The 27,771-nt window shown below is 49.0% G+C and overlaps 2 protein-coding genes across 2 annotated transcripts; one reads left to right on the plus strand and one right to left on the minus strand.

Annotated features, from left to right (window-relative positions):
• The first annotated feature begins 9,065 nt into the window (after nucleotides 1–9,065).
• LOC100592597 (golgin subfamily A member 6C-like) lies at nucleotides 9,066–19,684 on the plus strand. The gene is made up of 17 exons (XM_030815125.1): nucleotides 9,066–9,149; nucleotides 10,820–10,939; nucleotides 12,851–12,931; nucleotides 13,783–13,821; nucleotides 14,083–14,133; nucleotides 14,234–14,315; nucleotides 14,412–14,518; nucleotides 15,521–15,607; nucleotides 15,715–15,822; nucleotides 16,016–16,103; nucleotides 16,499–16,929; nucleotides 17,206–17,274; nucleotides 18,597–18,672; nucleotides 18,921–18,953; nucleotides 19,037–19,140; nucleotides 19,230–19,383; nucleotides 19,470–19,684. Exons 1-17 carry the CDS (start codon nucleotides 9,066–9,068, stop codon nucleotides 19,682–19,684), a joined length of 1,929 nt encoding a protein of 642 aa, XP_030670985.1.
• A 7,028-nt stretch (nucleotides 19,685–26,712) lies between these two features.
• On the minus strand, nucleotides 26,713–27,740 carry LOC100592936 (putative GED domain-containing protein DNM1P34). The gene is made up of 2 exons (XM_030815126.1): nucleotides 27,537–27,740; nucleotides 26,713–26,799 (listed from the first exon to the last, which is right to left on the minus strand). The coding sequence occupies exons 1-2, from the start codon at nucleotides 27,738–27,740 to the stop codon at nucleotides 26,713–26,715; spliced, it is 291 nt and encodes a 96-aa protein (XP_030670986.1).
• Nucleotides 27,741–27,771: the final 31 nt, after the last annotated feature.

A 27,771-nucleotide genomic window follows, 5' to 3' on the forward strand; every position in this document is an offset into this window, starting at 1 on the left:
CCCTGATCCTGAAGCTGCAGCTCAGTCTGGTTGAGACTCACAAGGAGATGTTAGTCCTGGGCAGGGGGCCTGGCCCAGCCTGCAATGTCCAGCAAAGTTGTGGGCTGGACAAGAATCTCCGAAGATTAGTCCAGGACAAGGAGAGCTGTGTCTGGGCAGGGAATGGGGGCAATGCTCAGGGGGCAGGAGGCCTGAGGACCTTTAACTAGGTAGGGTGTCAGGTCAGGATGTGCGGAAGGGAAGGTGGCGTGACAGCATCCTGCCCAAGGCCAGGCTATAAACCTAGGGGCCACCCTGTCTAGCCTAAACCATGCTGCCACCCAGATGCCATCCTTCAAATGTGAGGCAAGGCTGGGAGAGCCCCCAGACCCCTCATCCCTCCCACCCCAAGCTGGTTCCCATCCCTCACCAGAAGGAAAGTGAACTCGTCTATGGGGCACAGACTGCCAGGTTCTCTATCACCTGGGGGAAGGGGCCGGGGGGAGGGGGAGCTGCAGCTGGGTGAGAAAGAACCCAGGTCCACTCTGTCCCTACCTGTCAGGTGACCTGGGGCAAGCTGCTTTCTTTGCCTGGGGCCAAGGAGAGTCACAGGGGAGGGGCCAGGTTAAGAGGGCTCCACCCTGGAACCCAGAGCTACCCACAGAGAAAACCCCCCATCCTCTCAGTTCTGCTCCCAGCTCATGCTGCTGGGATAACATCCTCCCCATCAGAGAGGCCATGGGAGGCAGAGGCTGAGCCCTGCTCCTTCGGGCTCCTCAGCGGGTTTGGGTCTGCCTTCATCATGATCAGGGAGGGGGTCCCTGGGATCACAAAGGTGAGGGGCAGCTTCTTGGGCTCCAGGTGCTCCAAGGTAGACCCTGCAGGGCACCTGAGCTAGAAGGGCATTGGGGAGGCTGGGTGCAGTGGCTCATGCCTGTAATCTCAGCACTTCGAAAGGCTGATGTGGGTGGATCACGAGGTCAGGAGATTGAGACCATCCTGGCTAACATAGTGAAACCCCATCTCTACTAAAACTATAAAAAATAGCCAGGCGTGGTGGCACTTGCCTGTACTCCCAGCTACTTGGGAGGCTGAGGCAGGAGAATCACTTGAGCCTGGGAGGCAGAGGTTGAACAGGGCTAGGACCTGAGCTCTGCCTGGCCATGGTTACTCTGAGCCAGGTAACCCTACATTAGTCTCAAGTCTGTCACTCTGTCTCATGGGGGATGTCAGCATTACCTTTGGAGTCAAAGTAGGTAAGCCAGGGTAACCAGAGTTCCCAGTAGGGACCAAGACCAAAGGATGCAGGGGTCAGGCCTGTCCCAGAAGTTCAGGCTGGACAAGGGGCTGTATCAAGCTGGGGCAGCTGAGGTCTTGCCCTTTAGGTTACAGGTATCTGAGTCCTGGTCTAGACCCTCATATGCCATCCAGAGACCCAACTCTAGGGACAATTCCTCCCAGGCTGGTAGCAGAGATTAGATCCGTGTACTCACCTCACCAAAAGCTCTGAAATGATAGGGCCCTTGGGTGGGGAGAAAGACTCTTCAGGAAAAGGTTCTCAGGGGCAGGGAAGGTTTGAGCTGGGCCTTAGGGCAGCCAGAGAGGTAGGTGACAGGCCCCCTTACAAAGCCTGCCAGAGAATGCAGGAGAGACACAGGTGTAGTGGTGGGAATGTTCTGGAATACAGCAGGAAGCCTCCCACTCACTGATGGGGCTGAGTGAGGTCAGGTCCACACACGAGGAGAAGCTGGAATCCACACACTGGGGCACTTTGTTTTTTGTTTTAGAGACAGGGTCTTGCTCTGTTGCCCAGGCTGGAGTGCGGTGGCACAATCAGCTCACTGCAGCCTGGACCTCCTGGGTTTTTGCAATCTTCCCACCTCAACCTCCTGAGGAGCTGGGACTACAAGCGCATGCCACCATGCCTAATTTTATTTTTTGTAGAGACAGTGTCTGGCTATGTTGCCCAGGCTGGTCTCAAGCGATCTTTCCACCTCAGCCTCTAAAAACACTGAGATTACAGGGACAAGCCAGTGCTCCTGGCCATGCTGGTGCATTTTGGCTGCCATGGTGCACAGGAGGTATGAGCTGGGGGGCAGAATCTGCTCCTGGACCTCTACCCAGGCCTGCACACAGACTGACCCCTGGGCTGCAGGGAGCAGGTGTGGAGAGAATGCAGCAAGCAGAGCAGGCTAGCCAGTGATGGAGACTCAGGCTGGGACTAGGAGAGATAGGGCTCCAACCCTTGGCCTAGTGGCCCTGCCCAAACCCTTGGGGCCAAGATGACTTCCTAGGAGCCAGGCATGGAGGCCAGCAGGCACCTGAACTGAGGACAGAAGATTCTGATGAAAGGGAGGGGGAGGCCTCTGACATAGTTTGGATACTTGTCTCATCCACATCTCGTGTTGAAACATGATCCCCAATGCTGGAGGTGGGGCCTATAGTGTAAGGTGTTTGGGTCATGGTGGGAGATCTCTCATGAATGGCTTCGTGCCCTCCCCATAGTAATGAGTGAGTTTTCTTATTTTTTTTCTTTTGTTTATTCATTTATTTATTAATTATTATTTTTTTTGAGACAGAGTCTCACTCACAGCCCAGGCTGGAGTGCAACCTCGGCTCACTGCAACCTCCACCTCCCGGGTTCAAGTGATTCAATGAGTGAGTTCTCTATTAGTTCACAGGAGAACAGGTTGTTTAAAAGAGCCAGTGCCTCCTCTCTCTTGCTTCCTCTCTCACCATGTGACACGTCTGCTCCCTCTTTGCCTCCTGCCAGGAGTAAAAGCTTCCTGAGGCTTCACTAGAAGCCTAGCAGATGCTTGTACAGCCTGTAGAAGTGTGAGGCAAATAAACCTCTTTTATAAATTACCCAGTCTCAGGGCCAGGAGCGGTGGTTCATGTCTGTAATCCCAGCATTTTGGGAGGCTGAGGCGGGTGAATCACTTGAGGTCAGGAGTTCAAGACCAGCCTGGCCAACCTGGTGAAACCCTGTCTCTACTAAAAATACAAAATTAGCCGGGCATGGTGTTGCATGCCTGTAATCCAAGCTACTTGGGAGGCTGAGGCATGAAAATTGCTTGAATTGGGAGGCAGAGGTTGCAGTGAGCCGAGATCACACCATTGCACTCTAGCCTGGGCCACAAGAGTGAAACTCCATCTCAAAACCCTGTCTCTACTAAAGATACAACAAATTAGCCAGGCATGGTGGTGCATGGCTATAATTCCAGCTACTCGGCAGGCTGAGGCAGGAGAATAGCCTGAACCCAGAAGGCAGAGGTTGCAGTGCCCTGAGATTGTGCCACTGCACTCCAGCCTGGGCAACAGAGCTAGACTTCATCTCAAAATAAATAAATAAATAACCCAGTCTCAGGTATTCCTCTAGAGCAACACAAAATGGGCTAATACGGCCTCCACGCTTGGTATCCACTGGACCTGACACTCAGGTAAGGGCTGGTCTTGACTCTGCCATTAACAGCCAGACTATGACAGAGTTGTTCCCCTGCTCTGCCTCAGTTTGTCCTCTCTCAGCTGAGCAGAGCAGGGATAACTGCTTCTCATGTGGGCCACAGGACAAAACAAAGCCCTGAGTCCCACAGGAAGGTAGATGGGCTATGTCCAAGGAAAGACAGACCTGGGGCAGTATTTTATGTTCCCGAGGTGGCAGAGGGACATGGAGAAGATGCCTCCTTTGTGGACCAGGGAAAGGGAAGATAAGCAGAGAGGCACCAGGCACCTGCCTCACCCCCACCCCCCCCATCCCACACCAGGCCCATTCCCACTTAGCCCCCCACTCAGGCAGCACCGTTCTCCTTATGGTCAGCTTGACTTCCCAGCCAAGCTGACGGAAGCTGACAGCTTGGATTCATCAGGGACAGCACGTAGTGTAGGTGATGTGCAGGACGGAAGTGGAGAGGGGACACGGGAGCCGTGGTGTCAGGTCTGGGGCTGCAAACATGGTACCTGCCTTGGCTGTGTAATAAAAAAAAAAAAAAAAAGTGACTGTTTTGGGGTTTTCTAGATGAAACCTCTGTTTCCATTTTTTAAAAAAGGGTCGAGACAGTATGTATTATTGATTCAAAGTCATAACCAGATGCTTAGAGTAAATGATTGTATCTATTGTTTCAAAAACCAACCTCAGGATTATTAAAAGTTAGTTTTATTGGATTTTTCTTTAAGCTGTGCTTATTCACTCAGGTGAGATTCACTCAGGTCTGTCATTTCCAAGCCCATGTTTTACTGCTTTGTAACCCTATTTGGAAGGAAAACTGCAGCTAAGATTATGACCCATCCTGCCATGAAAAGTTTCACACGTATACACCACACATATCCCCCACCACAGTATGATGACACGGCAACCCAACCTTAGGCAAATGGTACCACTGCCAGCAAATGCATTTTTTCTTTATTTCTTCAAAATGTCTTTTATTTCTTCTAACAGCAGCAAATGCATTTAACATTTTATTGAGATTCTCAACAGCTGTCATTTGGTTTGTATAGCAAATTGTTTACAAAGTAACCTTTTTCCATTTTTGATATTTTAATAAAATTTATGTTCTTCAGTTTTAAAGCCCCATCCCTCTCCCAAAGAAAGATTAATAACTAACTACCAAGTAATGATTATTTAGGAAAAGAACAAAAGCAAAAACAGCTTGTAAACACTTCTGGAACGTGGGTAAGGGTCCAAAGTGAAGACCTTCTGGGCCCAATGGAGGTGCTAGGCTTGCCTCGGGACACCATCAGCACTTCCCCATCCACAACATCCTCAACAGCTGGGAGCCATGCGCAGACCCCGGGGGGCTTCCTGTTCCACAAGCTCCCCTCTCTTTTTCCTCTCCACCCTTGCTGTTGGGCCTCCCCTCCAAATCTGCCTAACAAAGGCAGCAGGATCTTTAATACTGTTCAGCTTTGTCAATGGAGAGAGGATACTCTAGAAAGTTGAGAGATTCCCTGGTCCAGTCTGGGGGAGGAAAAAATATGCAGTGTAGCATAGATGGTTTTACTTGTCCACTCAGACACGTGCTCATACTTACTAGATGGATGTATCAGATGCTTCAGAAGTCCTGATGTGTATGTAGTAGCACAAAAGTTGCTTGTAAAAAGAAAGTTGCAAAATGGTAAAAATTTCTGCAGCAGTTCAGGCTCCTGATGACAAAGCTGGTTCTGATAAGTAGTTATTTTGACATGCACAGCAGCTTTCGCTGTAAGTCCTGTGTTCCAAGGGTTTCATTTAGACCATAGGAAGTTGAAATCAAAGTTTAAATGTTCTCTGCTGACAAAATGTGCTATATCCATCAATGGACTTCTACTTAGTAATGAAAGGAACAAACTACCAAAAACCTGTTATATGTCACGGACCAACCTCAAAAACATTAGCTAAGTAAAAAAGCCAGACACGAGACCACATATTGTATAATTCCATTGATTTGAAATGTCCAAAAAAGGCAAGTTGATAGAGACAGAAGTGGTCTGATTTACCTCAAGGGGTAGGGATTCAAGCTCTCTAGGGTACGTGTGATACATACATGAGAAAAAATAAGGAAAAGAAAAGAAATTTATATGTAAATAAATGAAAATAATACTTCTCCCTGATTATAAAGAAAATTGCATTCTTTTTGTAATAATTTGAAAGACAAAATATGAAGAAAAGTCTAATTTTGCCACTGAAAGCCTTCTGGTTTGCTGCTTTTTATACTTTTTTATGCATATGAACATTTTAAAAAGTAGAATCGTAATATATAGTCTTTTGTCACTATGCTTTGGGCATATTTCTATGGCAGTAAATATATCCTTGGCATCACCTTTTTAAAAGCTCGATGTATATTAAGTTAATCATTGCCACCCCAGAAGTAAATTTTCTTATATATATATTTTAATGGACGCAAGCAAGCATTTTGGGGCTGAATTCATAAAGTAGAATTTCTGGAGGAAAATAACATAAAATAGTTTTAAGATTTTTAATAGAAATTTTCAAATTATCCTGCAGAAAAATTGGTTCAGTTTATACTCCCAACAGGGGCAGAGCTCCAGTGTCCCCCTTCCATTTGTTGTTTGCTGATATTTAAGGAGAAAATCTCATTGTTTTCATTGAATTTCTTTGGTTTGTAATGCTTTTGAAACTTTTTTTTTTTTTTTTGAGTTGGAGTCTTGCTCTATGGTCCAGGCTGGTGTGCAAACAGTGCAATCTCAGATAACTGCAACCTCTGCCTCCTGGGTTCAAGTGATTCTCCTGCCTCAGCTTCCCGAGTAGCTGGGATTACAGGTGCCCACCACCATGCCTGGCTAATTTTTGTATTTTTTAGTAGAGATGGGATTTCACCATGTTGGTCAGGCCCATCTCAAACTCCTGACCTCAGGTGATCCACCCGCCTCGGCCTCCTAAAGTGCTGGGATTACAGGCGTGAGCCACGGCCCTGGCCTTGAATCTTTTTTATCTGCTTATTGGCCATTTTTATTATTGTGGGAAGTGCCTGTTTCTCCATTGCCTATTTTCTGGCCAAGCTCCCAAGTCACATTTCACTTAATTTTGATCCTGCTGATTGAAAGCATTTTAACATAAACAGGAGCAGGACAGACTGTAATTATCTAGATCTTGCTCTGTCACCCAGGCTGGAGTGCAGTGGCTTGATCATAGCTACCACAGCCTCATACTCCTGAGCTGAAGCGATTGTTGTACCTCAGCCTCCCAAGTAGCTAGGACTACAGGTGTGTGCCACCACGCCCAGCTAATTTTTAAAATTTTTTGTAGAGATGCGAATTCACTATGCTGCTCAGGCTGGTATTGAACTCCTGACTTAAAGTGATCCTCCCACCTTGGCTTGCCAAAGGGTTGGGCTTACAGGCGTGAACTACTGCTCCCGGCCGAGAGCTCATTTTGTTTGCTAGTGGTGATCTTGGTATCTTTTTATATTTGAGGCTTTGCTGCTAGTGCTGAAGTATTACACTCACCATCCGAGGTGAGTGTAATACTTGCAGGACTTTTGTTTTAATATTGAATAGATGGAACTGGTTAGTTCTGCATCTTTGCAGGTATACAAAATCTGCCTAGCAGGACTCTGCTTTATATCCATTGAAAGCAAGAAGTAATACAGTAAAGTTTTGCCTGGCTAGAGGCTTTGGAAGAATGGAGTATTCTGATTTAATGCTATTAACTTGGAAGTGTGAAGGTGAAAAGAATTCAAAACTTACATTTCCTGTTGAATGCAATTTGAAAATACAGCCAGTGATTCCACTTTTCTTCTCTAGTAAGTTTGGACATTCTGATCTACTTGCTGTTTTATTATAGAACAGCTAGTGTGCCTGAGACTTACATTGTGAAGACACTTTTTAAAAAACTTGAGAGGTAAGAGGGTGTAAATGGTATTGTATGAGATCAGACTGGATGAGAACTGACACTTGTAAATATACTCTTTAGGCTGAATCTCTGATTGTCATTTGTTTTCTTATTTAACTCATAAAAATAAAACACATTGGATGGAGGGTGGGAGTAGGAAGGAGATTTATGTCTTTTAATTGCATGCCATTGTTTCATATCAAGACAGACCATATGGTATCCCTGGCTTTGGACCTACAGAAGGAAACACGTTTTTCTACCTGCTGTATGCCGAAAGTTCTTGAACACCTAGAGGGATCACTGCAGCACAGATTGCTGAGCCCTACTCCAGAGTTTCTGATTCACCAGGTCCAGGGTGGGGCCTGAGAATTTGCACTTATAAAAAGTTCTCAGGTTCTGCTGGTGCTGCTAGTCCAGAGACTACATTTTTGAGAACCACTCTTGTCTACTAACTGTAAATTGTAGAACTCTAGAACAAAGCTTAGTTTGGTGTGGGAAAAGAAGCTCACAGGTTATGGAGCAAATCATGAAAGATTGAACCCTTGATCCCAGCCTAGTGTGGAATTCAGGTAACAAGCAATACACAGTGACATAACACAATTCTTGGTTTTCATGATTGCAAGTCATAGCCAAGTATCAAGTGAGAAATTCAGTTTCACTTGCAAGGCTTAGAGAGACCAGGTGCTTCTAGAAAAATAGGCCTTGTATATGCTTTAAACCAGTAAAGAGCTTTGAGTGCTTATTAAATGGAAAGCTTTGTGTTTTTATTTATTTTTGACTATTTTCTTTTTTTGAGATGGAGTCTCAGTCTGTCACCCAGGCTGGAGTGCAGTGGCGTGATCTTGGCTCGCTGCAACTTCCGCCTCCCGGGTTCAAGTGATTCTCCTGCCTCAGCCTCCCGAGTAGCTGGGATTACAGGTACCCACCACCACACCTGGCTAGTTTTTGTATTTCGAGTAGAGACGGGGTTTCACCATGTTGGCCAGGCTGGTCTTGAACTCCTGACCTAAGGTGATCCACCCACCTACGCCTCCCAAAGTGCTGGGATTACAGGTGTGAGCCACCACACCCGGCCCAAAAGCTTTGTGTTTTTGAAGATGTTAGACATGTTTCCTGTTTTTTTAAAAAATCTTAATCATGTAGGAGAATAAGAGAAATGTTTTTTTCCAAAACAGAGAAATCATTGTGATTATTTTACCTTATTGGAATGTTGGCTAATATAGTCCACTTCATTCATTAATCATCAAACATGCTATGGATTTTCCATTTTTATAGGATTTGTGTCTTAACTGGGGTAATACTGGTAATTCTTATACTCCATCTGAAGATGAAAAATGTAGGCCAAAATCATAGACCATGCATAGAAGCTGGATAATGAAGACAGCTCTGGAGGAACATGTAGACACACACACAATGACACACATATATATAAAGTATAAACACATATATATTTTAAAGTTTATTTTTAACATTTTAAAGCAAAAGCCGGCCCTCCCCTCTCCCGGATTAGGCAGGCCCCGCCCCTCTCCCCAAGTGGGCGGGGACAGCAGTTGCATGGGCAGCATTCCTTGTGATGTCACAGGTTCCCCTGGACACAGTGCTGCCTGGCCACGCCTCCTTTTCCTTTCATCTTTCTCATTGACCAATGGGATTGGAGCATTAAGGCCACACCCCTATTCTGCATTCTAGTGTGGCCCTGGTTACGCCTCCTCTGGCTCAGTCACACAGCTGCCTGGTAGGTGACTGGAGGTGTTCGCTGATGTGGCCCCAACCCTATCTCCCTCCCCACCCCATGATGTTAGAAGAAACTCGACAGAAAAAATTGGCAGCAGCCAAGAAAAAGGTAAAAAGCCAAGAAAAAGGTCATGGCCCCCCAACCTAGCCAGAGATTCCTTCCAATGACAAGACCACTCCCAGAGTCCATATCACTCCTGAGGCACACCGGGCTCGCCCCCCCACCCCGGTGCCTCTGGGCTCCCCCAACCAAAGTCTCCTCAGTCAGCCCCGCCCCTTCAGCAAGCAGCCCAGCCTCTGCCCTCGCCAGTCACCCTGTGGTGATTTGGGGCGGGTGACTGCTGGGGCTCCCTGCTCCATATTCAGCCCTCACGTCCTGCCACCCCAAGCCCAACCTCCCTGGGTTCTTTGGGCTCACCTCTCCAAGGACCTGGGCCCCCAGCCCCAACCCCCAGCATCGCCAGTCATCCCTGGGTGACTTTGGGCTGGTGACTCCTGGGGTTCCCTGAGCAGACTCTGCTCTCCCTCCTGCTGACCCAAGCCCTGGGCTCTCTGGACTGGCATTTCCAAGGACCTGGGTCCCAGCCATATGCCCCCCTCCCCCATCATGGATTGGCAACTCAGCCATTGCACCGATGTGGTTGCCCCCACCCCCAGGAGGAGTGGAATGTAGTGATGTCACAATCCCCCTGGAACTGTCATTACTGCTGCAAGACCGGCCTTTGATTTTACAACCCAGTCCCCTAAGCATTCTCACCCCATTTCTGGTTCCTCTGGTCACAGCACAAATTTCCAGCTAGAAGGGAAATGGGGACTATGGGACCTAGAGCAAGAGGTTTCAGGCTGCCTTACTCCCTTCACATAGACATGGACAGTGTGAAAAGCCTCTACTTCCCCTGTGAGCTCAAAACATTGACAGTATCTCTGGGTGGTGATGGGAGAATGGGTTTGGTTTGGTTTTCTCCCAGGCTTTGACTCTCCAGAGAGACTTTAACTTTTTTTTCTGAGTTCTCCACCTCATATTCTAATTCTCCACGGTTCTGGGACCAGACTGCCCTTCAGTCAGTGGTCTCTGAAGTGAGATTTGCTCATCTTCTGTGGAATAGATCTTGGGAAACTGAACTTGACAGCTTGAATCTTCCTCATATCATCTCAACTTGGGGTACATTGAGTGCCACAGGATAAATGTGGGAGATCTTTCTGAAGCATCAGTTTCCCTTGATTCTCTTGAGAGAGAAAAAACATTAATGTACTTAGGGATGACCCTCACGTAGGTTTCTAAGAGTATACCAGACTTCTCTCTGAAAAGGGACTTGGGTTGTCCTCTTTCTGATAAATTCCCAGATTTAACAAAAAAGCTGCCTTCTGCCATGAGGACACATTGATATAAAAGTTTGGGAGATACTGGTGCACTTCTTCCCACTAACAGACATGTGAGGATGTATGACTCTAAACCACACAGCGTGTAGTTCCTGCCTATGTAATGTTTACTTTTCTACCTCTGCCTCTGGTTTTGGTCCCTGGCAGCGGCTGATTCGTGGCAAAACCCCAGAGCTTGGAATCAGAAGACTGAGTTTAAGTTCCATTATTCCCCCCCACTTTTTTTTTAGCCATAATATCCATCCCGCTCAATCACTAAGTGATTGTGACAACACCTTGTACAGTTGTTGGTGGCATTAAATCAGATGGTGTGTAAGAGTATTTTGCAAAAACTGTAAGGAGGGTGTGGCTGTAGGGGCCGGTAGTTCTCATGAGTATTACTGCTCTTCTTTCCCACAGCTAAAAGAATATCAGCAGAGGAACAGCCCTGCTGTTCCAGCAGGAGCGAAGACAAAAAAGAAAAAAACTGGCAGTAGCCCTGAGACAACCACTTCTAGTGGTTGCCACTCACCTGGGGATGTGAGTCTTGGCTGGCCTGGCTCCTGGTGACAGGGGGCCCAAGGGGCAGTAGAGGGTGATTGTTGAGATTGCTGGGTACTGGTTAAGAATTCTGGGTTTGAATCTTGCTTCTCCATCTTCTAGGGATCTGATTTATGGCAAGTTGCTTGAGCTCTTTGGGCCTCTCTTTTCACATCTGTAAAATAAGGGTAGTATTGTTTGACTCCCATTTGTGAAGTTTAAATGAGATCCCTTATTGTTGTTGTTTTCATGTTAACCCCTAGTATGTGGCCTGTTGTAAACATCCAGGATACCCAGGAAATGGTCATTGCTGTTTGATTTTCCTGATCCCCACTCTCAAGGGGAAGCTAGGCTAATGAGTACAGCCGCTTGCCATAAGGCTGTCCTTTTAGGAGTCACTGAAGGGGGCCCAGGTTGTAGTGAGGAGAGGCCCAGGCACTAGGAGCAAGAGAAGGTCTAACTTGCCACCAGCTTGCTGGGTGACCACAGAAAAATCACTTCTTCCGCTGGGCCTCAGTTTCCTCCTCTATGAGATGATACTGGATAAGATCAGTGTCTTTCAAACTTGTTTTTTAGCTGGAGCCCCCTTAGTTCAAGTGAACTCTTACCCAGGAGTCTGTTTTTTTAATGGAGGTGGAGGTCTGGAGCTCTACCAGATTCATCACCCATGTCCTGGGCCTGAGGAGAGGGGTCCAGTGAGCATATTAAGAGCTGCGTTGGTCAGCTGACTCCACTCTGTGACTGCTTCACTCAGGGGACTTTTCCATCTATTTGTTCCTGTCCCTGGAAAGGCAGCAGGTGGCCATTTGGAAGAATGGCACAGGCCATGGTTTTAATCTCCTCTGCTCTTCTTCAGCGTTCCCTTTTCCTGAACCCACATCTTCCTCCTACCCTGACTTTCTTGCTTCTCCCTAAGCAACTTCTGTCTTTCCCCCTGTCCTTGTTTTTCCCTTGTCACCTCCTGTAGATTCAGGACATTCTGAAGGTGCTTGTGTCCAACCTTAACTACTCCAATGGGGTAGCGCTCCCCCATTGGACAAGTGGAAGGTGAGGCAGTGCCAAGACCCCTCTCTGGCTCGCTGTCTGCAGCTGTGCATGGCCCTGAGGCTTCTCTGGTTTGGGGGATACTTGGCTTCTGCCTTGTTTTATGTTGCTGCCATTAACCTTCAGCCTGTTTCTGCTTCTTCACGCGCTTGATTGATTGGGCTTTTTCCTTCCCCACATCTTTTATCATCTTGGAAATGGTGAGACCTAAAAGTTTAAAAGTAATTTGGAAATAATGTACAGAGGAGGCATGTGGGATCTGGGCCTTTTTTTTTTTTTTTTTTTTTTTTGAGAGAGAGTCTCACTCTGTCATCCAGACTGGAGTTGAGCGATGCGATCCCAGCTCACTACAACCTCTGCCTCCCGGGTTCAAGTGATTCTCTTGCCTTAGCCTCCTGAGTAGCTGGGATTACAGGCACCTGCCACCACGCCTGGCTAATCTTTGTATTTTTAGTAGAGATGAGGTTTCACCATGTTGGCCAGGCTGGTCTTGAACTCCTGACCTCAAGTGATCCACTAGCCTCAGCCTCCCAAACTGCTGGGATTACGTGTGTGAACCACTGTGCCCGGCTCCTTGCTGTTTTTATACTTCTCTGTATACATAACTGTTTCCCATGTAAGTTTTTTTTTAATTTCTCATTTTTATTACTCCTGCCATCATCTGTTACCCTGAAAGATCTGGAAGTAAGAGGCCCTGGGCTGAGGTGCAGTGACTCTGCAGGCCAGCCTTCCAACCTCCTCTCACAGTGGGGGCTGGGTGACCCTCCGCCAGCTGAGACAGCCCACACACACCCCAGCCCTAATGATTGTTCTCTCTACCTCTCCCCACAATCCTCTTCCAACTCCTCCTCTCTGCATGTGCCTCAGAGCCAGTACCAAGAACTAGCAGTAGCCCTGCAGTCAAGCTCCATGACAATCAATCAACTCAATGAAAACATAGAATCACTGATAAGAGTCCAGTGGGGTCCCCTGATTCCACGCTGCCAATCCTGGGCTTTAGTTTCCCCTTGGGTCCCTGAAGAAAGGGGCTGGGGGCCCCTGGTGCCCAGGGCAAATGGGGAGCTGGAGCACCCAGGCCTCATCTGGAGGGACCCCAGAGCACGGAGCATGCAGCATGGCTCTTCTATTGCTGCCCTCTTTGCCGACTCTCTCTTCTCCAAACACCCCTGCTCCAGTCCTTGCCACACACGCCCTGGGGTTGTCATCTCTCAGGGAAGTGCTAGCCTGACTGGTTGTCAGGGGCCCTGTATTTCTGCCCTGACTCAGTCCCTAATTTGCTTTGAGTCTGGACAAGTCACCTGTCCTCCTTGGGTTCGTGTTTCTGGAGGAGGTAGAGCATCAAAGGTCTCTGTTAGCTCTGAGAGTCTGAGATTTAAAGGCCCCTAGAATGGAAAGCTCAGGGCCAAGGGCTCCTGTCTGTCCTTTTCCATCCTATATCTGCTGTGAAGAACCATAGCTGGCCCGTATGTGCTCAGTTAATGTTGAATGAAGGCACCTTTCTAAATCACAAGCTGGCAGAAGGGTGGGTCTTCCTGAGACTCCCTCTCTAGAGGTTTATGTTACTGTCCTTTCAAGAGAATCCAGATTCAGACTGAGTTCTGTGGCTGTGGGCAAAAACCAACAAAGACCCAATTCCTCTGTCCTTGGGAGCTTGAGGAGAGTTGACCAGTTTGTGTTGCCATTGGGTCTGAGAATGTTGCCTTTAAAATCCATTGCTGGCCCCTGCCTACCACTTCCTGGTCTGGGGAATAGAGTTGAGGGGGCCACTCTCAGTCACCTGAATTTGACTCTCCCCACACAAACAGCAGAAGAAAGAAGTGGAACATCAGCTAGAAGAAGTAACATGATTTCTTTGCTCACAACATGACTGCTGGGTTTGGGGGGCACTCAGATGTAGAGGTGCCAGTCTCATCTTGCCCACTCCCAGCCTGGGGAAGAAGGCTCACCCCTCAGATTCCACTCCATCCCCACAGGGTCCCTGATAACCTGGTCCCATGGGTGGGCCTGTCCTGGGGCATTGGTGGCATTCTGGGGTTGTGTCTCTTGCTGTGCCATCTCTGCCTCCCTGTGGTAAGAGCTCTGTCTTCCTCTTCCTACAGGCAAAGAAAGCAAACAATGAAATACACAAAGCACAAACGGAGCAGTTAGAGGTGAGTGGCGGGTGGGGATCTTTCTCCTGTCCTCTGGAGAATGTTTCTTTCCTTCTCTTTCAGCACTTGTTTGGCTTTTCTCCCAAACATTCAATTCCAGGCAATCAACATCCTCACGTTGGAAAAGGAAGACTTGAAGACCGCCCTTTACCATACTAAACGTGCTGCCCGACACTTCGAAGGTGGGAATCTGGGCATCCCATCATCCTTCAACCTGGCACTTTGACAGGTCTTTAGGGGGAGTCTTTTGGGCCCCATCTCAACCTCTCTCATTACAGAAGAGTCCAAGGATCTGGCTGGCCGCCTGCAATACTCCTTACAGCGTATTCAAGAATTGGAGCGGGCTCTCTGTGCTGTGTCTACACAGCAGCGGGAAGAGGACAGGGTGAGTCCAACCAGCTGCCCCATCCCCTGGCAGCCTGGCTTCCCAGATGGAGGAGTGAGCCTAAAGGTCCTTCTGCAGGATGGAGTGTCTGCCAGAAGGCAGCATGCTCATTTCTCACTACTTTTGTGTATGGTTGTTAGAGGCAGCCTGGAGCTGAGTCAGCTGCTGTGGGTGAGTTGGGGGGCACTGTGGGGAGTGAGCACTGGATGCAGAGCTCAGAGGCCAAGTGCCTGCCCTGCCCTTTCCTGGCTGTGGCCTTGGACAAGTCCTAGGTGGGGTATTGGGTAGTTGTTCTGTGAAGGTACAGAAGCGTACTTTTAGTATGTTACCGTTTCTGTAGAGAGAGGAAAGGTGTGTGTGTACTATGATAATATACAAAAACATCTGCAAGCATTCATAAAAAACTCAGGAGAGAGTAACAGGGTGCCTGGGAGACACCTCCCTTCTGTACCTTCTGAGTTTGGGACTATATGAATGTATCATCCTTTCAAAAAGCAAACAAAAGATTAAATTCCCCCTTCCTATCTGTGCCCCCACCCCCAGCAAGAAAAATGGGCTTAGAGAATAGGATAGACCTGGGTGTTCAAATCCCAGCTCTGTCTAAGGGATCTTAGGCAAGCACTTAACCTCGAACACTCGATGTTTTTCATCTACAGAATAGAGGTAATCCTAGTAACTCTCATATGGTGGTTGTGAGGATTAGATGGGATTGCTAGCATGGAACCTGGTGAAGCACTCCATAACAGTTCAAACAGTGGTAGTAATAACAGCAATAACAATAGCAATATTATCTGATCTCTCTGGGCCTCTGTTAGCCAGCTGTAAATTCAATCTCTTTCCCTGTCCCCTCCAACTTTACTGAGTTCTTTTAATAACCAGGCCACGGGCTTGGAAATGCCTTGATCTTTACTAACCGAGTTGTATATTGAGCCTAGCCCTAGCCCTTTTAAGGGGCACTGCCTGGGCTCCCCAGATCGAAACTTCTCACCCTTCACCATCCAGTCCTCGAGCTGCAGTGAAGCGATCCTCCAGCGGCGGTTACAGCAGACCCTAAAGGAGGGGGCGCTGCTGAACGCCCACGTAACACAGGTGAGGCTTTGCAGAGGGAGGGATGTGGAAGGAAGATACCCCAGGTGGCCAGGAGCAGGTGAGGACCAGTGACAGCCCTTCCTAACTTCTGTGCCCATTTCTTGCAGGTGACAGAGTCACTTAAACAAGTCCATCTACAAAGAGAGGAGTATGCACATTGTATAAAAGCAGAGAGAGCCCGGTGGCAGGAGAGGATGAGGAAAATATCAGTGGAGGTGAGACCTGACCCTTCAGCCCCCCACCTTAGATAGGTCACTGGATCTTTCTGGGCATCTGTAAAATGGGAATAGTACAGCCAGAGGTGGTCATGGGTCTGGGCTTTGTGGAGATGGGGGCAGAGAGGGAGACGGTAGCCTGTCCAGCCACCAGCCCCTCTCTCCAGAGCCCTTTCCCCTGTGATTTGGGCAGACTCTCCTATTGAAGGAGGAGAAGAAGCGCGACATACATCGGATACAGGAGCTGGAGAGGAGCTTGTCGGAATTCCAAAACCGGATGGGTAAGATGGGGCTGGTGTGACCTGGGAGCAGGACTGGCATCAGAGGTCTGTGGGGGTGGCTTAGAATGCCCCAGGGAGGTGGGTGGATGGAAGGGCTTTGAGGCAGAGGGAAAGAGGTCTGTGCCAGGAGATGGCAAGTTTTGTCATCTCCATAAGCCTCAGGGTCCCCATCAGCAAAGAGGAAGGAGTGCCCATTGTCAGCCACCCACAGTGCTCTCTTGTGAAAGTGGCTTGGAAATTGGCTACCATCGGGTGCGACGCATCATTAGCAGTGAGGCCAAGTTTGGGAACCCTGAGAGGAGCTGTGCATCAAGAGGAGGGTTTTTTTTTTGAGGGGTGGGTGGGTGGGGGGGGTGGGGAATCCAGAGGCCCTTGTTGTCTGCTTCGTTTCTCAGCTGAGCCCCCATCCCTGGCGCCCCCAGCAGTGACCTCTGTGGTGGAGCAGCTACAGGATGAGGCCAAACAGCTGAGGAAGGAGGTGGAGGTACTGGAGGGAAAGCTCCAATCCCAGGTGAAAAACAATCAGGCCTTGAGTCTCCTGAGCAAGGAACAAAAGCAGAGGCAGAGGCTCCAGGAGCAGGAGCAGAGGCTCCAAGAGCAGGAGGAGCAGAGGGCGCGGGAGCAGGAGAGACTGTGTCAACAAAAGGAAATGCTACGGGAGCAGGGCAAGAGGCTGCGAAAGCAGGAGCAGAGGCTGCGAAAGGAGGAGGAGAGGCTGCGAAGGGAGGAGGAGAGGCTGCGAAAGGAGGAGGAGAGACTCGCGCTCTCCCAGAACCACAAGCTCGACAAGCAGCTGGCTGAGCCACAGCGCGGCTTCGAGGATCTGGTGGGTTGCCCCACCTGGGGAGCCTGCCCTCATCCCTGTCCCTCCAGGCCTTTGTTTCCCCACCTGTAAAATGGGGCAGTGTAGCCCTCACATGAAATTGTACTTCTAAAGGCACCTGTGAGCTACAGCTCATCAGGCCCTCGTCTGATGGCTGTGGGGGAGAAGGGATGATTTTTCTAACCTGTCTCCACCCTTCCCGGTGACATGGGAGGCAGACACCAAGTTCTGGTGTCTCCAGCTGCAGTGGGTCGCCACTGATTACTTCTCTCTGTGCAGAACAACGAGAACAAGAGCGCAGTGCATTCGGAGCAGGGAGTAAAGGAGCTGCAGGAGAAGCTAGACGAGGTGAAGGAGATGGTAACCTCCACCCCATCCAAGAAGGGCTGGGAGGCGGGCACCAGACTCTGGGGAGGGGAGGTGCCAGGCCAAAGGCAGCTCTAGCTGGGGGGCAGGTGACCCCAGCACCCTCCAGGGCAGCCCTATGAATGTTTCTTGCTTCCTGCCCTCTGACTTTTAGAGGTGGGTAGCCCTGGGCTCCTCTCAGATCTGGACATCATCATCCCAGCTAGAGGCATGGAGCCCCCCAATCATAGGGGAAGAGACAGTGGTACAACAGGCTCCTTATCTGGGCATGGTGGCTCGCACCTGTAATCCCAGCACTTTGGGAGGCTGAGGCAGGAGAATCACTTGAGGTCAGGAGTTTGAGACCAGCCTGGCCAACATAGCGAAACCTCACCTCTACTAAAATTACAACAACAAAAAATTAGCCAGGCATGGTGGCGCATGCCTGTAATCCCAGCTACTCAGGAGGCTGAGGCATGAGAATCGCTTGAGCCCAGGTGGTGGAGGTTGCAGTGAGCTGAGATTGCACCACTGCACTCCAGCCTGGGCCACAGAGTGACACTGTCCCAAAACAAAACAAAAAAGCCTCCTTAGATTCAAACTGGATTCTGGCCTGGGTTCCGCTGGTCACCGTTCAACTACTTTTCATCTCTTAGTCTCTGTTTCTGTAACTTCAAAAGGAAGTTAGCATTTTCCTTGCAGAGGCGCTGAGGATTGAATGAGAGAATACATGGAAAGCATTAGGCATGTAGCACACTAGCAGATGGTGGTTGGCTCCTCTGCTTTTCCACCAGTCTGTGGCCTACAGTTTAAATGGTGGGAAGAAGGACGTGAGATTTGAGGCTGGGGAGGGAGGTATGGGGTTCTAGGCAAGGGAGGAAGCCTCTTAGGCCTGGAGCAAGGGACCAGGGTCCTGGGCAGGTGACAGAGCCCCACAGTGCCCTCGCTACCCTATTAATGGTCCCAGAATCTGGAAGCCAGCCACCATGTGCCCTCATGCCCAGGGCTTCCTGCAGGTGGAGCTGAAGAGCCAAGAGTCTCAGAGTCTGCAGCAGCAGTGAGACTAGTACCTGGGTCACCTGCAGCAGTACGTTGCCACCTATCAGCAGCTGACCTCTGAGAAGGAGGCGCTGCACAGGCAGTTACTGCTGCACACCCAGCTTGTGGACCAGCTGCAGCAGCAGGAAGCTTGGGGCAAAGCGGTAGCTGAGATGGCCCGCCAAAAGTTGCAGGAGACCCAGGGGACGGAGTTGCTGAGGACGGGGCCCCGAGGGGGATGACCTGGCAACCTCTGTGCCTTCTCACTCTGCTTCCTGTCCCCTTAGGAGCACCTAGAAGCTGCCAGCCAGTGGAACCAACAGCTGGAGACCCAGTTGAGCCTCAAGGCTCTCCCTGGAGAAGGTACAGGAGACCACTCAGAGGAAGAGGAAAGAGCCCCAGCAGGAATGGGGGACTGTTAGCAGCATAGGATTGAAGGGTTGGAAGAGACCTTTAGAACAGCTGGTATTTATGCCAACCGGGTGTCTGCACTAAGTTCGGCATCAATATGGTGATCTCCTGGGAGCAGGGGGCCACCAGGTTGCCTAAGGATGAATGAACTGGCCCAGATCAGAAAGGGAGCAGGTCAGGACTCCCGCACCAACTGGTAGTCATCCAGCCCTCTGGAGCGACAGATGGCATGAGTGAGCGGGAGGCCAGGGCACGGGCACGGGGAGCTGCAGGGCCATCGGAGGGACCCTAGTGTCTGAGCCCTGTCCTCTCGCAGGAGAGTCCTTCACCGTATATGAAAGCCAGGGGGCAGTGCCAAACACGCGGCACCAGGAGATGGAGGATGTCATCAGGCTGGCCCGGAACCAGGAGGAGATCAAGGTAGGGCATGCAACATCTCTGCGGGGGTAGGGGTCGGCATGGGTGCTGGCGCAGGCTCCAGGGTGGGAGCTGAGCACCCCTCCCTTCAGGTGAAGCTGCTGGAGCTGCAAGAGCTGGTGTTGTCCCTTGTGGGTAACCACGAAGGTCATGGCAAATTCCTCACCGCTGCCCAGAACCCTGCTGATGGGCCCGCTCCAGGGGCCCCAGCCCCCCAGGAACTTGGGGCTGCCGGTGAGCAGGATGGTGAGTAGAGCCCTCGGGCGGGGTGGGCAGGCAGGAGCAGGAGAGGTTTGCATTGTGCTCAGACCCCCGCCTCCTTCTCTCCAAAGATTTTTATGAGGTGAGCCTGGACAACAGCGTGGAGCCTGCACCAGGAGCGGCCAGGGAGGGTTCTCCCCATGACAACCCCACTGCACAGCAGATCGTGCAGCTGCTTCCTGTAATGCAGGACACCCAGGAGCACCCAGGCTTGCCTAGCAAACCCTGCATGCCATTCTTTTACCGGGCAGCCAAGAACAGGGAGATAAACATCATCATCATCTAAGAGCTGGTCAAGAAATTTAAAACAACAACAAAAAGTGATGGGGTTAATCTCCTACACAATTCTTTTACTCCATTTGAATGTTAGAGCCACTCACATTTATTTGTGTTTCTAATTTACCATTTACATTTATTTGTAAAAAGTTAAGGGAGAGTTGGTCTTTCCCTGATGTTCACTCTGGCATCCTTTAGCATTTTTGTTTTTAATTTGATAATTGTAGGTCATTAGCATGCATATCGAGTTTGCCTTTAGGTGGTGAGAATTCAAACACACGAAGACCCACTATTTGCACAAAACTATTCTTACTAGTTTGGAACAGGCTGCCATGCTTTTTTAATGTTATTGCAGCATGTATATTCATTACAGAATTCAGATAAAATTTGCTTATATTCTGCTATTATGTTTGATTGAATCCTAACCACAGTGAGCTCTTCATTAGCTGAATATGTGGTTTGCCCTCAAGTGCGCATCGTTTATTACTTTGTAATATGCCACTGTGAGTACTGACCTTTAGAGTTGTTTAAAGGCTGAGAACTGGAAACAGCCTTTCTCCTATTTTCTGTGTATTGGGGATGGGAATAATAACATTTTGGGGAGCTTTTTAAATCTCACGGAAGAGGAAAGTGGCCTGCTCTGGCAGGTGTGTGCAGGATAGAGTGTTTCATGTGTTCTGGTGCCAAGAATGAGCGCTGTACTATGGTAGTTCCCTTAGGATTTGTATGTGCTCTGGGCTCTTGAAGATATTGCATCATGAGCTGCAGCGGTTGTACCTTTTCTCGATGACCTAAAAAGGGATTATTTCTGAGGAATGAAAGGCTCCCATCATTGACTGTGGATGTGGAAAACCTTTTCTAGCTTAGAGCATTTATATCTACATTTTAAAGTCAGAGTTCATGTTACCTGTTTTAATCACATGAGTATATGTCCCAGTACACAAAAGGGCACTAGTTAGCATTCTTCTTAAAGTATTTAGTAAAGATCGTAAGAAATCCTTTAAGAGCTTAAATGTCCCTGGAAGAGGCATACAGGCTCTAGTCAAGAATGAGTTCGAGTGAAGGAAAGCTGTGTGACACTTGGCCTTCCTCTATGTTCATGGAGCTTCTTTGAGGCTAGAAGATTGGTTTTTACCATCTAGACCTCTCTGGCTAATACCTATTCGTCAGCCACATTGGTTACTCTGACATAGGAATTTACTTCTTTTCTTTGAATGGAAAACACTTTAAAAATAATAACAACCATTATTATAAACCAATATATGTGACAGTACTTAGTTGAAACAAAAAGGAGTTTTAGTAGACAGTATTATACTACATATGAAAATCAAGGAAGTTTATGCAACTTAAAATGTTTACAAGCCGCAGTGCAATCTACTGTTTGTGAATGTCAAAGTATTATGAGGAAAAGTGTCTATACAATCACAGTTATGTTTCCTCACAAAGTTCTTCACAAAGAGTGAAATATGTTTTTATACCTCTTGGTTTCAGTTAGAGGCATATTTTGTGCCATATTTATGTTAATGTGCCTATACGTGATGAATGAATTATTTCAGTCATACGTTGCCTAAATCATAACTTTAAGATGCTTGGGAAAGAATCAACAGCTAAAACCTCATGAAGTTCTAATGTCTGTGTTCCAATATACGTCACATTATTAGGATGCAGGGAGAGATGTATGTGCGCTCTCTGGAGTGGGCATTTCTAGTTACTAGACCATCTCCATTTTTAGCATTTGGCATCCTCATGATGCTTTTATAAATATGACATTAATAGGAGAGCAATAATACAGTTTTACAGATGGAATAACAGATGTGCCTGCATTCACTGAAAGAGTGCAAATATTAAGTCCTTGTGACTTCAACTGACTCTTCCAAATTGTATGAATTTATCAATGTATTAGATAAACTCAGCTTCAGAATTATAAAGAAAAAACGTTAGACCAACTAATGTGGCTAATTAACAGTAGTGCGATTTCTAGCCCGAGGGTTTAAAATGGACTTAAAGTCTTGTTCTGGCCTTTTATTTTCTGAACTTGCCACTTTTGCATTCTTTGAGCTCAGTTTAAAGATAGTTTAAGTCCAATTTAGACCCTCGGGCTAGAAATCATACCACTGTTAATTAGCCACCTTATTTGGTCTAACAGTTTTTCTTTATAATTCTGAAACTGGATTTACCTAATACATTGATAAATTATTTCAAAAGTATTTTTATAGTTCAAATCACTCAACTTTTACCCTGATAAATATAAATGACTAGGAATGATCTTCAGATAGCGTTTAGCATCTGTAACCAAACTGACAATAATGTGTTCATCAGGTACCTATGGATTAAATCACGCACTGGCATATTTAAGCTGAATGTCAGTCTGGAAAATAAATATACTATATTAACTGAAATACCACTCTTTGTGTAGGCATTTTGTCATATATTTAAGAAAAATTAAATAGAATGGAAATCGTGTGACAATAATTTAAGTCTTTCTTCAAAGTGCATGCGGTCCTTTGCAATACCTCATTCAGCCAAGTGTTTGTTCTCTTCCTCATTCAGTATGAGGCAGCTTTCAATTTGCTTAGAAGGCAACATTAGAAGGTTAGAGTTTAATCAGAAACATAGAATTTTAAAGTGTGGGTTCAACTGAATCAATTTGAATTTCTGTAGGAAGTAAAGAACTAAAAACATATTTAAAGATTGCAATATATAATCATTTTTAAAGTATTTGATTAAACCTGATAGGTTTTCCAGAAATGAAAAAAAGTCAGTTCTAAAACCAAAGCTGATATTTAGAAAAGGTGAAAATGTAAATCAGCCCTATCCATAATATAGTTTCTCTAAAACTTTATCTTAGTCATTTTAAAAGAATATAACTATTCAAAAATGTAACTGCTATCTTAAGTTTTAAAATAATTTAAAACATTTTAAAATATGAATACCGTAGTTTAAAAGAAAGAAACTGGGGGAAGGAAAAGTAGAGAAAGAAATGCCAATTCCAATGCAAAGCTTTATTTGCCAAGTTTTCTTAGAATGACTTTTACCAATTTGTGAATTCTTATAAACAGAATGTATAATGGAAATACTGAAACACTGTTGCCTAAAGTGGTATTATTGACTGCTACTGTGATGCTACTGTAATGTAATAAATTATTAAATTGTTGCAAAGTGCTGTTTTTGCCTTAAAATTTTGTGTGTCTTGAAAACTCTGGTGTTAAAGGTATTGAGACTGTGCAAATGCTGGGCATGCTTGGCATGAGATAATCGGTTTTTATTTTTATAAAATTGTAACTATGCAAGTGTGTTTATTTAAAGAACACAAACCAAAGTTATGGGATAAAAAAGGTTGTGGGATGAAAAAGTTATGGGATAAAAAATATTGTGGAAAAGTTGTGGCAAAAAAAGTTGTGGAAGAAAAGTAAAAGTTTTATGAAAAGCTTAAAAAAGGGCCACACGCGGTGGCTCATGCCTGTAATCCCAGCACTTTGGGAGGCCAAGGTGGGTGGATCACGAGGTCAGGAGATCAAGACCATCCTGTCTAACATGGTGAAACCCTGTCTCTACTAAAAATACAAAAAAACTTTAGCCGGGCATGGTGGCGGGCGCCTGTAGTCCCAGCTGCTTGGGAGGCTGAGGCAGGAGAATGGTGTGAACCCGGGAGGCGGAGCTTGCAGTGAGCCGAGATCACACCACTGCACTCCAGCCTGGGCAACTGAGCAAGACTCCGTCTCAAAAAAAAAAAAAAAAAAGCTTAAAAAAAGTATTATGAAAAAGAAGTTATGGGATTAAAAAAATAAGTCATGGGATAAAAATAAAAATAAATAAAAGCAGGCCCCTGTCAGCATAAGCCTGGAGAAGTGGGGCTGGAGTCTCCTCCCCCACCATGTTCCTACCACCCTTTCCCAGTCACCCCTTTACCGTTAGGGTAGCAAGACAAGACCCCTGTCTAATGGGGGGAGGAAAACAGACCCTTTGCCACCTTGACCGGGGCTGAGTCCTTCAATTTCTGGATGATGCTGATTGTTATTGAAGAGCCAGAGGCTGGTGGAGCTGGTTTGTTTGGAGGAGGCCTGATGGCCTCCCTACTCTCACCAAAGCAACTTTTCCCTCGGGGGCTCCCATCTTCTTATTCAGAGAGGCAGCTGAGGCGGGACAGTGGGGCTAACTGTAGAGCAGACGAGGGCACGGGCTGCTGGGGTGGACCCCCTTCCCCAGTGTACATATAGTATCTGTGTAACATTTTGTATATTCCAGGGGGTAGGGCCACCCCCTGTATCGTACCTAGTGGAGGTTGGAGCTGGCATATGAGGAGGAGGTTCTAATCATTATTTGTGGCTGGGAAGCTTATTTATTGATAGCATAGGACAGAGGAAGGAGGCCGGGATGGGGTTGTGGCTCCCTGGTGATGTGACTCCCCTTTATTTTGCTTTTCATTTTGGAGTAAATGGATTTAGCCATACTGCTCAGCCTGGTGGGTTCCCGTTTCCCTCACTGGATTCTGGAGTTTGTGCCACTGAACGAGGAGCCCCAGAGTATCTGAGCATGTCCAGCTGGGCTGTTGGGGATCTTCCAGGCCTGTTACCTGTATGCTGCCTGGTGACACCTGGTGGATTTCACGGGGACTGCCGTGGTGCCTGTAGGGCACAGTCCGGCCCTGACAGCCAACATGTAGCGGTGGCCAGGAAGGCAGATACCAGCACCCAAGGGCACCGACTTCCATCCACCCCAGGCATTTTCTGTTCCATCCCCCTGCCTCCCTCGCCTGTCTGCACCCGGTGGCCTGTTCTGTCTGTCCCTCCAGTGCACCTGGTGGCCTGTTAGCGCTGGCTGCCCCGCAGGCTCCTCCAGGCTGAGTTAAAGGCCCTGCCCCCTAGTGGCCAGAGCCAGCTTCACAGGATAAAAGCCAGCTAAGCTCCAGGGGCTTTCCAGGAAAAGTGTCCCTTGGAAAGGATGTGGCCTTTTCACTCCTCCCAACAGCACCCTAGAAATGGCTTGGCTTTCCCCTTCCCTGAGCTCCACAGAGAACACAGCCAGCAGAGGACACATTCCCCGTCATCCAGAAATGTGTTTGTTTCTCAGCCGAGGGACAGCAGGACTGGTAGAGACTCTCAGGCCACACGGCTGCCTGCACAGCACCCCCATGCTTGGTGGGGGGTGGGAGGGATGGCGGGGGCTGGCTGTCCACAGGCCGGGCATGACAGGGAGGCTCACTGGAGGTGGCACACTTTGGAGGGGCAGTGTCAGGGGAGACCTTCCTCTTGTTGGGCCACAAGACTCCACAAGGACAGCACGGTGACTGATTCCCAGTGCTAGAGGCGAGGCGGTCGGCCATGTGTAGGTGTGAATATATCTATATATATATGAGTATTTATAGATATTTGTAGAACAGGGCAGGGGCATACCACAGGGGGCACAAGTTTTCAGCAATGGTCACACCTAGATGTGTCAGCTCACCACTACGACAGGCTAAGTCACAGATGAAGGGGGCTGGCTTTGGGCTGGGGGGCCACTGTCAAGTCCAGGACACCCGCCCAGGCAGGCTTGGAAAGGGAGGCCTCCGAGAAGAGGAGGATCTGTTTAGAGGTCAAAGTGGGGCCTGGGGCTCTCAGGATGGGATGGACTTGCCTGACTGGATCAGCTGGCAGTTGGAGAGAAAGCAGAGAGAAACCGGGAGAGAGAAAAGTGAGCAGAGAGCTGGTGAGGCAAGCACAGAGTGCGGGCATGCTGCAGCAGCTGTGGGAGGGCTGGGGAGGGGAGGACGCAGGTGCAGGTGTGGCAAGGTTCCTGGAAAAGAGGGGCTGGAAGGAAAAGGGGAGGAAGATGGAGGGACGAGCCAGAGCTTCACAGGTAGTGCCTGGGGGGCTGCGGCGGCCCTCCCCAGCCCACACACACTGGCCTCTCCCACGGCACCCAGGCAGTGCACCCACAGTTCAAACCAATGCTCAGCCCTCTCAGGCTTCCCTCTTCTCTGGTCACCCTCCCTTCCAACCCGCTGGCCCAGGGCCACCTCTCACCTTGGGGATCCCCACCCAACAGCCACCAGGCCTGATAGAGAAGGAACACTGCTTGACCCAGGATGGTGAACCTAAAAGGGATGGATGGACTGGAGTGAGCGCCAGAGGCCCCTCTGGGTGGTCAGAAAGCCCAGGACCCTCTGAAAGGACCCTGGGGGAGGCAGGAAGGGCATATGCCACTGGCCATAGGCTTATAAGTCTAAGAGGGGAGCCTCAGCTGGTTGCGAGGGGCTGCAGGTGGCATAGGTGAGCCTGGACCCCTCCTGCTGGGAAAAGCAGAAGAGAGAGAGTCTGTGGCAGGGGAGGTGGGTGGGCTTGCAAGGCAGAGCTCAGCTGGGCCAGCAGGGACTGTGGTCCCCTTGGCTGAATAGCCCAGGTGACCCCTAGGAGCAACAGGCCAAGGTGCATGAGCCCGCTGGCTGGCGGTAGTGTTTCAGCAAGGGCCAGGGACCCTGCCTTCAGTCACACACCAGCAGCTATGGTGGTACCTGGGAGGGAGGGAAGGGGGCTGTGTGTTCCTGCCTGGCCTGTGAGGTGTGTTGTGGGATGACCATGTGTATGGGACTCTCAAGATTTTATCCTAGATCACCACTGGATTGCCAACAGATAGAGGAGGTGGGACCCTGACTATCACCCCTGCTCTGCAGTGGATTTGGCTCTCGGCACTCCCAGGCTGGGAACTGGATACCCTGCCCTGGCAGCATGACTCAGCCTGCACAACAGTTATGTTGTGCCCAGGATGACATTCCTAGGCCTCTGGCCACCTCAGAGTCGAGCCCCACACACAACGCCCTCCAAGTTCCCAGCCCCTACACCATAAACCGCGAGCTCTCTGCCCTCTGTGACGACTTCAGGGCACACCATGTCTGCCTGCTTGGGCATGGAGCCTGTTCCAAGAGCCCACAGGCTCCGCCACGGAGGCTGGGGGGCTTTGGGGCCATGGGGGCCAGCCCTGGTACCTGCATCCAGCTAGGTTGCTCTGCACCTGCAGCCAGGAGTTGTCCACGGGCCCCCATGGGTGTGCTGATTGTGTTCATGACCGCTGTGCCTCCATCAGCATGTTCTTGTCCCCACGCAAGTACAGGTTGGCCAGCAGCTCCGAGAAGATGAACTCCTTGGTCTGAGAGTGGGCAAAGCGGGAAGGAAGTTGGGACCTGATGCCTGTGCCACCCTGGCCACCCTGCCAGGTCCTGCTGGGACTGTACGCTGGACTTGGAGCCCCGAGTATGGCTTTTCAGATGTGGCTTCTACACTGCTTAGACTCGAAGACCCGCCTCCCCATCACCTTTTCTCACTCAGATGGGGACACTGAGGTCCAGAAGAAAAGTCATCTGCCCAAGGTCACAGATCTGGGGGGGGACCCAGGACCTATCATGCCACCAGGACACCTGTCTACTCAGTTTTTAATTTTTGGATATAGGATCTCTCTCTGTTGCCAGGCTGGAGTACAGTGGGCAAGATCACTGCTCACTGCAGCCTCAACCTCCTTGGCTCAAAGTGATCCTCCAAGGTTAGCCTGTTGAGTAGCTAGGACTACAGGCACGTGCCATCACCAGGCCCAGGTATTTTAAAAATTTTTTTGTAGAGACCAGGTCTCACTATGTGGCCCAGGCTGGTCTCAAACTCCTGGGCTCAAGCGATCCTTCTGCCTTGGCCTCCCAAAGTGCTGGGATTACAGGCATGGGCCACTGTGCCCAGTCCCACGTTATAGTTCTATGGGACAGCTCTGGTCTGGACTGTGCCCCTCTCCCTGGACCTGGTCCCATAGGGCTGGTTGTCCTCTCTGCCAGGCCAACACAGCCACCTGCATGCCCAGTGGCACAGGAGCCCCCTGCCCCCATGAGGCGGTGCATGCACACTGTCGATCATGAGGTGCATGATGGTCTTGGGCGTGAGACCAACCATGAGGTCCCATGTCTTGTTGACAATGGCCACATAGGAGTCCACCAGGCTCTGGGTGGTCTCCATTTGCCGCTCCAGCTGTGGGACCATGGAGTGCATGAAGATGTCGGAGCCATTCTCCTCGGCCTTGCTGTCCTGCCATGGAGAACACAAAGGCATCGGGGTGGCCAGGCCATGCAGCCAGGCTTCA

The sequence above is a fragment of the Nomascus leucogenys genome, chromosome 6, assembly GCF_006542625.1.
Source record: "Nomascus leucogenys isolate Asia chromosome 6, Asia_NLE_v1, whole genome shotgun sequence".
Taxonomy (NCBI): domain Eukaryota; kingdom Metazoa; phylum Chordata; class Mammalia; order Primates; family Hylobatidae; genus Nomascus; species Nomascus leucogenys.